This window comes from Medicago sativa, chromosome 2, assembly GCF_051527215.1.
Source record: "Medicago sativa cultivar Bolivia chromosome 2, Bolivia_mono, whole genome shotgun sequence".
Classification (NCBI taxonomy): domain Eukaryota; kingdom Viridiplantae; phylum Streptophyta; class Magnoliopsida; order Fabales; family Fabaceae; genus Medicago; species Medicago sativa.
The window spans coordinates 3,696,477-3,710,068 of record NC_140750.1 but is presented as its reverse complement, the minus strand read 5'-3'; the positions used below and the strand labels follow the sequence as shown (position 1 = coordinate 3,710,068).

Below are 13,592 nucleotides of genomic sequence, written 5' to 3'. Positions count from 1 at the left end.
TCAAGTCTTCTAGAAATGAAAATTACACATACATTGAATTATAAATCTATCAACTTCCAAACCTTTTTAAATTAAACCAGTGCAGCTCTGGTTCATATACTCTAGTGTGTATACTAATCTACTATGTTAGTTGAAATATAATTAACTTGACAAGGATACTTTAGTTGACTCTTGGATCTCAACACAAATGGATGAATCCTATCGTATTACGTATGAACTTAAAGGATCCTATCTAGGCTGAATTTAAGGTTAAAAATTAGTAAAATGCTAAAAAGAGTTGGATCTAATGGAAGTGATTAGATTTTCACATTTCACAATGTGCCGAATTCTCGGCATCTATTCAACAAAGTTTGAAATAGGATTGCCTCTAATGCAGTGAAGCTACAAGAAGAAGAAAAAGGTAAATACAAAATATAGATAGATGGATGGATAGATAGACAGATGACCTTATGAATTTTAGCCTTCCATATCATTGATATTTTAAATATTTTGTAAAATCATGAAATGTTAATCATATTTGTGTCTCTGTTTGGATATGTTATTAAAAATATCCCTAACAAGGTTCATATAGTTTCAATCACATCCCCGTGACTACCAACCTAATGTTACTAATAGCTTTTTGCAAATACCAGCGAAGGAACCTACAAATATTAATAAGATCATATTAACCAGTGCATCTGAGACACAAGTTAAGAAATTAAAAAAAAAAGACAAAATTAACATTAAAAAGAACAAATTTTCAAGTTTCAAAAAGTAAAATACATAATTTTCAAGATAAACATTTTCTTTTATAAAACCTTAACTAGTGCCCCATGCTCCGGGACACTTAGTTAGCACTTGGCATTTCTGTATGTGAATGACTAAATTGATACGGTCACGTTTTTCATCTCATTTCCTCATTAGACTAGGTTTTCAATTTCATTTATTTGCATCACTCATGACGGTAAGTCTTGCAAATTTACATTCATAACTAGGTTTATGCACAAGTTAAAAACCACATTTCAAAAGAAGCTATAATAAGATCCCTTCAACAAAAAAAAAAAAAAAACCTATATAAATCTCCCATGGTTATTGACTCATTGTATTTTGATGCTGGAATTGAAATTTGGATGGTTATAATCTTTATATTAACAATAATAATAATAATAATAATAATAATAATAATAATAATAATAATAATAATAATAATAATAATAATAATAATAATAATAATAATAAGGCTTAATTACACTTTTGGTCCTCACATTTTGACCAGCTCACGAAAATGGTTCTGCCTCTTTCAAATCGAACAAAACCGTCCCTAAACTATATGTTTTTTGCAGTTTTAGTCCTACCCCCTATTTTCAACTCCAGAAACGCAGAGAAATGACAATTTTAGACCTACCCCCTATGCTTAACCATGAAATAAACAAGGAATAAAGCATGTGTGTACAAGGAATCCACTTTATTCAACACACTAACCGCAAAACCCTAATTTCTAAGATATGTTTCAAATTAGGGTTTTTTTTGTTAGTGTGCTGAATAGAGTAGATTCCTTGTACCCACATGTTTTATTCTTTGTTTATTTCATGGTTTAACATAGGGGGTAGGTCTAAAACTGCCTAAAACTGTCATTTCTCTGCGTTTCTGGTGTTGAAAATAGGACTAAAACTGCAAAAAACATGTAGTTTAGGGACGATTTTGTTTGATTTGAAAGAGGCAGGATCATTTTCGTGAGCTAGTCGAAATGCGAGGACCAAAAGTGTAATTAAGCCTAATAATAATAATAATAATAATAATAATAATAATAATAATAATAATAATAATAATAATAATAATAATAATAATAATAATAATAATAATAATAAAATATATGATTTGGGTCACTAAAATTGATCAAGGTTAACGTATCTAAACCGATGTTTTGGTCTATAGACTAAATACATCAATTAATATAAAAATTTAATTGATTCTTATAATAAGGACCCGATGAAATAGTTTTCATTCAAAAAGAAAACGTTAACCCTCGATTTAGAGTTTATATTTCTATTTAAAATATTTATAAATTTATTCATTATTTAAGGATATGATTTAGGATATTTAGGATATGTTTTGTATTACTTTAGCTCTCTATATATAAAACGATGAATAAAAGTTTAGTGAGAGACTCTTCCTTATAAAATATATCTCATATAATTCGAGAAAGACAGAACAAAAAACCTCATTACAAATGGTAGTGTAATTTAGAAAAGAAGACTAAGTCGTCGGAGTAGCATCATATTCACAAACCGCGGAGAAGAAATGGTGGTGAGAAAAGATTGTTTTGTAAAGTTACATTCATAATGGTATGTGTGAGGGGTGTGGGAATAGTAGAGCCTAAACACTCTACTCGTGAAAGGATGTTTCAGACGTTGGGCTAAATTATTTCCCTGATGGGTTTGGACCATATTATGGTAACTTGGTCACAAGGCCAACACAAGATTGACATTTGTTTTATAAAAATGTTTAGTGCACCTCCCATAAAGGTGTAAAGAGAAAAAAGAAAGAAAAAAAAAAAGAGAGAGAAAAAGAGAGAGATGTGATATAATAGTGATATGATAAAAAGGTAAAGATAAAGATAAAAAAGGTGTTGAATGAATATATAAAAAGTTAGAGTGTTCATATATTGTTGTTTGTTTTAGTCAGAATTAAAAAGAATGGTATATTGAAATACAAATGATTTGATGTCTATTATATAGCGAATTAATGGTTTTTTTATTCTTTCATTTCCAAATGTTCGCCTCGAGTACAAGATAGTGATTTCAAAAGTAAAAGATACAAAAATATGTTTATAAAGAGATGTATACATCGAAAGAGTTGCTAAAAGAAAAACCAAATACCCTCATAACGGACCCAAATGGAGTCAAAGATACTAATTACACTGGATTTAAAATAAAAACGAGCTCTAAGAAGAAACATGTGATTAGGAAACAAAAAGGTTACAATCACTCAATCACGACATCTCTTTCGTTCCAAAACCAAATCGTATTTGTTATGAGGGGTTAATTACCCTTAATTTATCAAGGAAAAATGTAGGCTCACCGATATGGTTTTTTCTTATTACTAGTTACCATTTTCATCTCAAAAACATCAAACTTCTTCAACTCCTTCATTCAACATGTGATCTCCAATTATTTCGTTTCAAAATTGAATCTTATTTGTCATTAGTGATAAATTACCCCTAATTCATCAAAGGATAACGTAGATCTCACCGTAAATGCACAAATAATAATGATAAAAAAGACGTCTCCACATGAGTTTAATTTATTGTGCAACAAAATTGATTATATTAAGAGATGAAGTTATAATAATTAAGTGGCATTGATAACCAAAAGTAATATGAAGATTTTGATTTAGCTATTATAAAACAGACAATTAGGACTCAATATCCTATCCTATCCTCTATGCTATCATGATCTCAAACTCTTTAATAACACAATTAAGTTTATTCATCAACATGCTCAAATCGATAGAATATGTTTTTTTTTTTTTTTTTACAAAATGTTTATTACAATTCTTTGACTCAAAACTCTTTTTACCCAATAAATAAAATGTACAAAAGCATGAAAATTAAAAATTGAAAAACTGTTGTTTCGTTTAATTTGAAGTTAAATAAAAATAAAAATTGGTCATGAGTTGTGGAAAATAATTGTCTTAGAAATCAAGGAACTTAAATCATGTTTCGGTTAAAATACAGAGTCCAAAATCAAGGAACTTAAATGAATATTCAACCAAAAGAGAGTATATAACAAGAATCAAAATATCAAAATATAACAGACAGATGAGAATGAGAAGACATAGATCTAAAGCAGTGGTGGTGGGCCCCACTTTGGCTTCATTATCGATGATCCTTGCTTGCCGACCCAAAGAGAAAAATAGAAACAAAGTACAAAACAGAATGCAAAGAGAGTACAACGTTGGCATAAATTTAACAACACTGTCTCATTCAGGAAAATAAAAGCACTCTTCATAATTCATTCCAACCGAATAATCTTCATGCTTCTATCACATTCCATTCTATTGAAAAAACCAATTCATAGCCCATAAAAATTTATAAGCAAAGACACAATTTTCTTCTTATAAGGTATAAGTTAATTTTGTATAGGTTTGACAAAACTCATATTTCATATATAATAAAGATAAGATTTGATAGAGTTTCTAAAGAGAAGTATCTCTCATTTTAAAAGTTATTTGATATGGTATGAAAGTTTATCGAGGGTCCATTTATTTTGCACCACCTATAGTTTGGGTTCAACTTGAACCATTGAAATTACTCCTATAGGCAGGGACGGATGTATGTTCATCCATGTGTGGGCTTGTGCTACACTAAATTTTTAGAAATTATTATTTTTAGTAGTTTAATGTATCAATAGTTGACATTTTGACCACATGACCCACACTTATCACAAATTATCTCTCTTTTGGCCCACACATATCATCATATATCGTAAATTCTTTCTGATAGTATGAATATTATCAAGAATCGAATGCGAAATCGAATGAGAGATGATCGGTTAAATGATTGTTTAGTTATTTATATAGCGAAAGATATTTTTATTGATTTTCAAAATAAGAAAACCATTTAAAGTTTCCATAATATGAAAAATTGTAGAGAACAATTATTAATGATACAAATTTTTTTATATGGTGCCTCCACTATTCAAAAATCTTGGATCCGTCACTGCCTATAGGAGGTTCTCTTTAGGTAAAAAGCTACACTCCACACTAGAAGCCAAACACATTATAGTAAACCCTTTTCAGTAAATTCAATATTTTTTTTTTTGAGTGTAAATTCAATAAAATTTGTATATATAGAAAAACCCCGTTTCTGTGTGGTTGTTTGTGTTTTTGCTTATAATAAAATATATTAGTTTTAGTTTCAATTAAACTGTTGCTGAATAAATTTTAAATCCGTCCAACAAATTATTTTTAAATAATTTTTAATTCGATTTAAAATATATCCCAGCAAATTACTTTTAGATTTTTTTTTTTGACAAAACAAATTACTTTTAGATCCTTCAAAAAAAATTACTTTTAGATAAATTTATCCCTTAAAACAATAGATAGATTTAAATCAATCTCAATAAATTTAAGAAATACACACTATATATTTACAAATTTAAGTTCGCCAATTACAACAATATTACTTTGTTTTCCTGTCAAAAAAAAATATTACTTTGTTTCCTCAAAAAAAAAAATTACTTTGTCATTTACTACTGGACGTACACATTGTCATTATTGATTATTAAACTCAATTTATGCTAAAGGAAGTTTTCAACCGTCACAATCATTTGAACAAAAAATTTGATCACACTTGTATATTTGAAAAAAATAGAAAAATAAAAGAATAAACTTGTATATATTTTTAAAATAATTAATTGACAGTAAAACAAAAATGTGAATAAATGAGTAAAAAAAATGTGAATAAATTAAATTAATTATTTTAAATACTAACCGTAAAAAAATACTAGTTAGTGCAATTAATCTAGTTAATTAAATTAATTAGTAGTTTGATTTAAGCTAAAAAAACTGATCATTTGATATAAGCTAAATTTTTTAAGAGTATTTGTACTTTTAAATACAATAAATACTTTCTCTTTACAACCAAATAAACAAGTAGAGTTTTTTTTCTTTCAAAAGCTGCCAAAAAATAATTTATTCCCTACACCCAAGTTCATGCAAGTATGGAATATAGTCAACTTGTTTGACAGGTTCTCAATATTAAATCTGGTGCGTTTCAATACTTTATTAATATATCAATGACTTAGGTTAAATGGGTCCAAGTTGGACCCAAAGTGTTAGTGGTGCAAATTAAAAGAAACTAGTTTATCGATTCATGCACACATCCCTTATTTAAGAAGTCGATTTTGTAAATAGATAGTGTATATGGAAAAACCAAAGTCCACATAGGATAAAAGATAAAACCTGAATGAAGAGAGGTACCCCTTACCCTGTACCTTGTAAGTCGATTATATTGATATGGTGTCGGATCTTATCGATTCGGCTACACACACACCCACTTTAGAAGCCGATTTTATAAATATACGAGGTATTTGAAAAAACCCAAGTCCACATGAGACAAAGACACCCACATGAATAAAGTTTTTAATTAGAGACATCCTTTGTTCTGAAAACCATCTGATATGAAAGCATAGCTTATTCATTTGGCCACGCACCCTTCGCCTTAAACGTCGATTTTATAAAGGGACGGTGTATCTGGAAATTCTGAAGTCCACATAGAATTAAAGAGAAGACCTGACTGGAGTTTATGAAAAGAAACATCACTTATCTTAAAAGCCAATTTTGTTGATATGATATCATAGTTTATCAAATGGGTTTAATTAGGCTCAACATAAAAGAAACTTAGATTTGTAAAGTTGAGTTAGACCGAATATAAAAGTTTAAGCCCAATATAAAAGAAAATTAGTTGTGTAAAGTTGAGTTAAGCCTAATATAAAAGCATAAAATGTATCAAAGTCTATCAATTTAGTTCACCTACCATTTATATCAACGCACCAAACCTCGTAAAGGTATGATGAAGAGTTTATAAAGAGGACATCCATATCGTTGATTTTATAATGGTGAGTTAAGCCAATATTAGGGCATTGCATTCCAATTTGAGCAATGATAGGCTGACCACCCTTCCTTCAAAAAAAAGGTTGACCACCCTATATAGCATACATCCCTTTAACTTTCGCACACACAAGTGACACGTGGTGACGTGGTCCCCACACACTCACCAGCTTTGTCTCTCACTCTCTCTTCTCCCTAGTGCCACGGTGTACAAGAATGGTAAAAAGAAAAAAGTGTCGATGAAACATTTTCCCAAAATAAACCACCGGGCTTTTGAGCAGCATAGAGTAGCTTTCAAAGTTCAATACATTCACTCAAATATCAATCTTCTACCATAATATTAATTCCTATACCCTTTATGGCAATTGAACTCTGGCACCTCTTCTTTCTCTAACTCAAGGATTGAAAAACACAGTAACAACAAGAACAGCTTGCGTGTATTCTAGTGTTTTTGCTAATTTTCAATGGCGGTGGAGTATAGGTGTTGTGAAACAGAGTTTTTCATTAGAATTATGATAATTGTTCTTCTTGTTGTCTTTGCTGGATTGATGTCAGGGCTTACCTTAGGCCTCATGTCTTTGAGCCTTGTTGATCTTGAGGTTCTTGCTAAATCTGGAACACCTCAAGATCAAAAACATGCCGGTACTGTTCTGTCCATAATAAATTCTTGATGTTTTCTTCTATTGCTTAAATGTTTTACATGCTTTAACAAAACCACAATGTTACGATGATTTTGTCAAATTCACCGTGATTTCGAATATATATTCAATTATCTATGTGAACTTTGTGTTTTTAATTTTTTGTGGTGACAGAGAAAATATTACCTGTTGTAAAAAATCAACATCTATTACTTTGCACTCTTCTAATTTGCAATGCAGCAGCCATGGAGGTACATCTAAATTCATATGTCAAATTAAATATTGTCTTCAATTTTCAAGATGAATATAATCTGATTTATCTTTTGATTTTCTCAGGCACTTCCAATTTTTCTTGATAGTCTTGTTGTTGCTTGGGGTGCTATCCTAATTTCTGTGACATTAATTCTTTTATTTGGTGAGGTAAGAAGTTTTTTTTGTCATTTTTTGATTTACATGTTGAATAAAATATGTTACATATAACATGTTTACATTAATTTTGTTCTTTTACTTTTTTGAAGATTATTCCTCAATCAGTTTGTTCCCGGTATGGTTTAACAATTGGTGCAACGGTGGCTCCGATTGTTCGTGTTCTTGTATGGATATGTTTTCCTGTTGCTTATCCAATTAGCAAGGTGCATGATACAAACACATTGAACATAATATTTCTTTGAATAAAACTTGACCAATTTGATTTTAATTTCTTGCTTGATTTCATTGTGTTGTATTCCAGTTGTTGGATTATTTGTTAGGGCATAGACAAGAAGCACTTTTTCGCAGAGCTGAGTTGAAAACACTTGTAAATTTGCATGGTAATGAGGTATATATCATAGCTATTTTTAGATTGATCAATTGCTTTAGTGATTTCGAGACAATTTCAGAGACTAAATTTGCCGATTCAAAAGGACTAATATGATCGATGATTTTAACGTCAAAATCATTTAGGAAGTTTGTTAATTTTAAGACCAAATTATTGTTGTTGTTGGTCCAATTGTTTTAGGCTGGGAAAGGTGGTGAACTAACACATGATGAAACAACTATCATTGCTGGGGCACTTGAACTCTCTGAGAAGACTGCTGGTGATGCCATGACTCCTATAAATGAAATATTTTCTATTGATATAAATTCAAAACTTGATAGGTGAGTGAGGTATTTCCAATGATTTATAAATTGTAAGCTGCATTTTTTAATTTCATACAATTTTATTAAGTTATCAAACTTATGCTTAATATTATTATTAAGCAGGGATTTGATGACACTAATATTGGAGAAAGGGCATAGCAGAGTCCCTGTTTATTATGAGGAGCCTACAAATATCATTGGACTTATCCTGGTATACAATACAATGTGTTATTTTTCTTTAACACTTCAATTTTGCATCAATTTTGGAACCATATAGATCAATGAAGCAAAATTTGTATCAATGATGAGATTGATTTGCTACTAGAACCATTTTTGATACTACAAATTTTGTATGATGGGATTGATATAGATTGCTTCCTAATTTTAGATCAAGAATTTGTTAACTATTGACCCAGAAGAGGAAGTACCTGTGAAAAGTGTGACCATACGCAAAATACCAAGGTATTTTATTTTGTAACAAAATTATATAGCATTATACTAAGTTATATATTAATATTAACCATAACTACAAATTTAAAAAATTATTAAATTTATTGACAGGGTTCCAGAAATGATGCCATTGTACGATATATTGAATGAGTTCCAAAAGGGCCATAGTCACATGGCTGTTGTTGTGAGACATTTTGACAAGACAGGGCAACAATCTTCCAACAATAATTGCACTGGTAAGTAAGCACATGCGAACACTTCTCAGATTAGCCTTGTTCTGGTGTGGGACACGTGTTGTGTCTGACACCGACACGACAACAACACATATAATTATACTATATTATGTGATTTTCTCAAATTTTTAACGGTGTCGGCGTGTCCGCGTTCGTGTCGTGTCCGGTGTCCGTATATGTGTTTTATAAGTTATAATCAAGTTAATTTATAAGATTTTTTTTTTATATTATGATAAAATTAAGCTCCTTTTGTTGAAATTGTGTTGTGAAATATATATAGATTCAGTAAGAGATGTGAGGGTGACTATTGATGGGGAGAAGAATAATCCTCAAGAGAAAGTGTTGAAAAACAAAATGCAACTTCATAAGAAGAAAAGCTTACCAAATGCAAGTAATTCTAATAGCAGTGCTAGTTCTACTTCTAGAAGCAAAAAATGGTCACAAAATATTTACTCAGATATTTTGGAAATTGATGGAAATTCAATTCCAAAGCTACCTGAAAAAGAAGAAGCTGTAGGAATAATTACAATGGAAGATGTAATTGAAGAGCTTTTGCAGGTAATTAATTAATTAATATTGAACAATTTTTTATTTTTTTTTAACTCTTGAAATCTTGAAGAAATTTATTAATTCCTATCTATTATTTATTTAATTATGTGTAGGAGGAGATCTATGATGAGAAAGATCATCATTTTGAAGACTCGTAACAATGATATCTTCCACAAAACTAAACCTGCTTTTGATTAGCATATTTTTCTTTGTTTTTAGCTACATTCATATACTCCCTCCGGTCACTATTATAAGCAAAAAACTATTTTTTAGGTTCATTGAATAAATGATGTATGTGGTCTATATTAATTACCACATACATCACTCATTCAATGAACTTAAAAAGTAGTTTTTTGCTTATAATAGTGACCGGAGGGAGTATAAGTTAAGAGAAATGTTTTCTTACACAAAATCCGACATCAAAACTGTATATTACGATTTTTTCGATTTCTAAACTTAATACCTTTTTATTTTCCTAAGTTAGACGAGTCCATGCTCATTCGTATACGGTGTCAATATGGTGTCAATTTTTGTGTGTTCAAAATACACTATAGTTAAATTAATTGGATTTATTGAATTAGATAATCAGAAAAGCTGTTAGGGGATTTGGTGTGTGATTGGAGTATGACTAGCTAGCCATTATTCCTTGTGAAAGTAGTAGTAGTGATGGGGAAAGCATTTGTTTTTGTAACATGTTGGCATCCAATTATTTTCAATTTTGGGTAACACATCAATATCAGTATTTTATTGCAAGGCAACAAGGCATGCCACAAAAGCTGTATTATGTGATAATATTGATATTGATACGTAATACATTTGGGAACATCATCCATGATACAAATTGACAAGATATTTGGACAAACATTTTTTTTTGCAAGGTTTAATCATTATATATTTTTTATGAAAGTTAAATAAATGAAAATTTAATTAAATGATAAAAAATTAAACTTTCTTCAATCATGTAATAGTACATGTTTGTCTTGTTTTTATTTACTTCTGAATGATAAAAATTTAAATGGAAATTGTGGTAAAAAAATTATGCTTCATCATTTAGTATAACATTTTATACTAAAGATTTGAACATCGATTTGTCACCTTATGCAAATATAATCCCTTAGGTCATATGTAAGTTCCATTTGTCACGATGTCACTTTTTATTAAGAAGATAGAAAAAACAACAAAATAAAAGTAAACACGAGATGTCCTCGTAAACTTAACTCAGTTGATGGAGATATTGCATAATATATGTAACGGATGAAGTTCAAACTTCAAACTCCAGACACCTCATTTCTTTATATTTAAAATATGTAAACTTCAGATACTAAACTACTTGACAAAACAACACGAGACCCCACTGCCTAGTGAACCTCAAGGTCGAGGCATTGCACGCAAAGCTTGAGCAATATAAGGAAGCGTAGAGCTCCAAATCTTCATATTTTTTTTTTTTGAATAAAATAATCTTCATTCTTTTTAAAGAGCTCCAAATCTTCGTAGAATCATATATTTTTCTTAAGGATATATGTCGGCTTCATACTTTTTCCAACCAATATGTAACATTGATTACCTTATCTCAATTAGTCTTATTCAAAACAAAACAAAACAAAAACATCTCAAAATGTGTGAGTTAAGATGACCATAAGCATAAGTATGAAATTGGTTTCCCTAAGATTGAGTTAAATCTAATCTAAATTCTAACATGGTCTATTCCAGTCTCTATTACTCCTATAATGTTTATTTTCTAGGTCCATTCAATAAATAATATATCTAGTTTTAAATATAGATTAGATTCATCGTTTATTTAATAAATTTAAAAAGTGAAATTTATATTATAATAGAATAGAGGTGAGTAGTATAAGAGTTTATCTAAAATTTATTTGACCACTTATTATCATGACACCCTTATTGAATGACTCACGTTATACTCTAGATGTCTGATATTAAATAGGATGAGACATGGGTATCATATTGGGTGAGATAAATTCTAAAGATAAAATAGAACCATCTTCATCTTACAATTATGTTTTCTTTGACGTTTTTAAACGCAAAGAACTACTTTGACATATATTTTTTTTTTTTGACTAATTTAACATGAAAAAGAGATGAATTATCTGTTTGAATCTTTGTTTTTGTTTCAATCTGTTTGAAATTTTATTTACATTAAAAAATATCTGATGTAGTTTTGCCCAATAATATATGTGATTAATAAATGTAGTATTGATAACAGCTATACGAGCATGCAGAAAGTATATGCCAGAATATATTCCCTAAAATGTAGACTGCACTACATTGTTGGAAAGTGTTTGGACATGGAACATAATTTCAGCATATGCGGTCCAAATTTTACATCATCTCAATTTTTCTAATTTTAGAAAATACTCCCTCCGTCCCTTAATGTAACCCCCCTTTACTTTTTTCACATTTCTTAAGAAAAACTGTCAGTGTAGTTAATATGTCTATTTTGTGTGTTAGTATTACCAAATTGTTCTTTGTTTGTATATGTATTAAATTTGACTTTTCATATTTAAAGATAAGTTAGTAGTATTAATTAGGGGTATGTTTAAGAAAAAAATAATAAATGCATCTTTTTTTTGGGTAGTGTTAAATAATAAATGCATCTAGTAATTTGAAAAGAGGTTTAGATTTAGGTACAAAAATAAAGTCAAATGGGTGGTTAGATATAGCGACGGAGGGAGTAGAAGTTATATATATATATATATATATATATATATATATATATATATATATATATATATATATATATATATATAGGGGGCTGTTAACTTGCACCCACCTAAAAACACTAAGGTGCAAGTTAACAAGCTGCACCTACTTGTACTTTACTAAAACACCCTTTTGTCTCTATTAAACTTTATTTTAATTAAAAGGACATTTTTGTAAATAGCATAAATAATATTTGTTTATAATAGAAAAACATGGGTGTTTTGGTAAATAACTAGTAGGTGCAGCTTGTTAACTTGCATCTACTTGTACTTTACTAAAACACCCTTTTGTCTCTATTAAACTTTATTTTAATTAAAAGGACATTTTTGTAAATAGCATAAATAATATTTGTTTATAATAGAAAAACATGGGTGTTTTGGTAAATAACTAGTAGGTGCAGCTTGTTAACTTGCACCTTAGTGTTTTTAGGTGGGTGCAAGTTAACAGCCCTATATATATATATATATATATATATATATATATATATATATATATATATATATATATATATATATGAGAAGGGATCCATTGACTCCAAGAGTAAGTCTAGATACTTACTCCAAATCTTGACCCTTCATTTTAATACTCCCTCCGTCCCATATTACTTGACCTAGTTGACTCTGTCACGTATGCCAATGCACAATTTTAAACTTAAATTTCTTTAATAATCTAGTAGAAAAAATTACGAAAATTTGACATTTTGAAAATATTAATCGAGACGAATCTAACAACATCTTATATGCTATATTTTGTTTTTATATATTAGTTGAAAAATAGAGTCAAAGCATGGTACATGAATAGTGCAAATATTCTAAATAGGTCAAGTAATATGGGACGGAGGGAGTAATAATTAATGGTTGTGATTAATTCATAATAATTGTTAAGGTGGGGTGTTTTTAACTCCTTTCAAGCCCACCACAATCAAGGCAATAATCATTCCTTTATTCTTCTCTCTCTCTCTCAATCCTTTTGATTTCTTTCAATTTCCAAAAGCTTCCATGCTTCTCTTTTCTTGTTCTTCATGGTGAAAATTATGATTTTTTTTTCTTACTCCAAAAATCTCATTAGGGTTTATCTGATGCAACATCTTTGATTGTTAATTTATAAGAAATTGATTCTATGTTGTGATGTCTCTCAGCTTTTGGATTGATGATATAAAACTCCATTTTTTTTTTCAACTGATTAACACAACCTTGTTCACCAAAAATATAAAAGGCATTGATTTATCAACAAAAAAAAAAAATTAGAAAAGCTTCTATAAAAAAATATGGTAAAAAAAAATTAGAAAAGC

General features: G+C 29.3%; 1 protein-coding gene across 1 annotated transcript; it reads left to right on the top strand.

Moving 5' to 3' along the window:
- Positions 1-6,716: 6,716 nt before the first annotated feature.
- On the top strand, positions 6,717-9,945 carry LOC146943707 (DUF21 domain-containing protein At2g14520-like). Its single transcript, XM_085741986.1, has 11 exons — positions 6,717-7,233; positions 7,404-7,480; positions 7,566-7,649; positions 7,748-7,861; positions 7,960-8,046; positions 8,227-8,366; positions 8,472-8,559; positions 8,737-8,810; positions 8,910-9,034; positions 9,312-9,589; positions 9,694-9,945. The coding sequence occupies exons 1-11, from the start codon at positions 7,056-7,058 to the stop codon at positions 9,736-9,738; spliced, it is 1,290 nt and encodes a 429-aa protein (XP_085598112.1). The 5' UTR covers positions 6,717-7,055; the 3' UTR covers positions 9,739-9,945.
- Positions 9,946-13,592: the final 3,647 nt, after the last annotated feature.

Excerpts from the sequence above, each read along its gene's own strand:
- LOC146943707 (XM_085741986.1), top strand. The coding sequence starts at position 7,056 with ATGGCGGTGGAGTATAGGTGTTGTGAAACAGAGTTTTTCATTAGAATT. Across the intron at positions 8,560-8,736 it reads ATATCATTGGACTTATCCTG|ATCAAGAATTTGTTAACTAT; the intron begins GTATACAATACA and ends TCCTAATTTTAG. Across the intron at positions 8,811-8,909 it reads ACCATACGCAAAATACCAAG|GGTTCCAGAAATGATGCCAT; the intron begins GTATTTTATTTT and ends ATTTATTGACAG.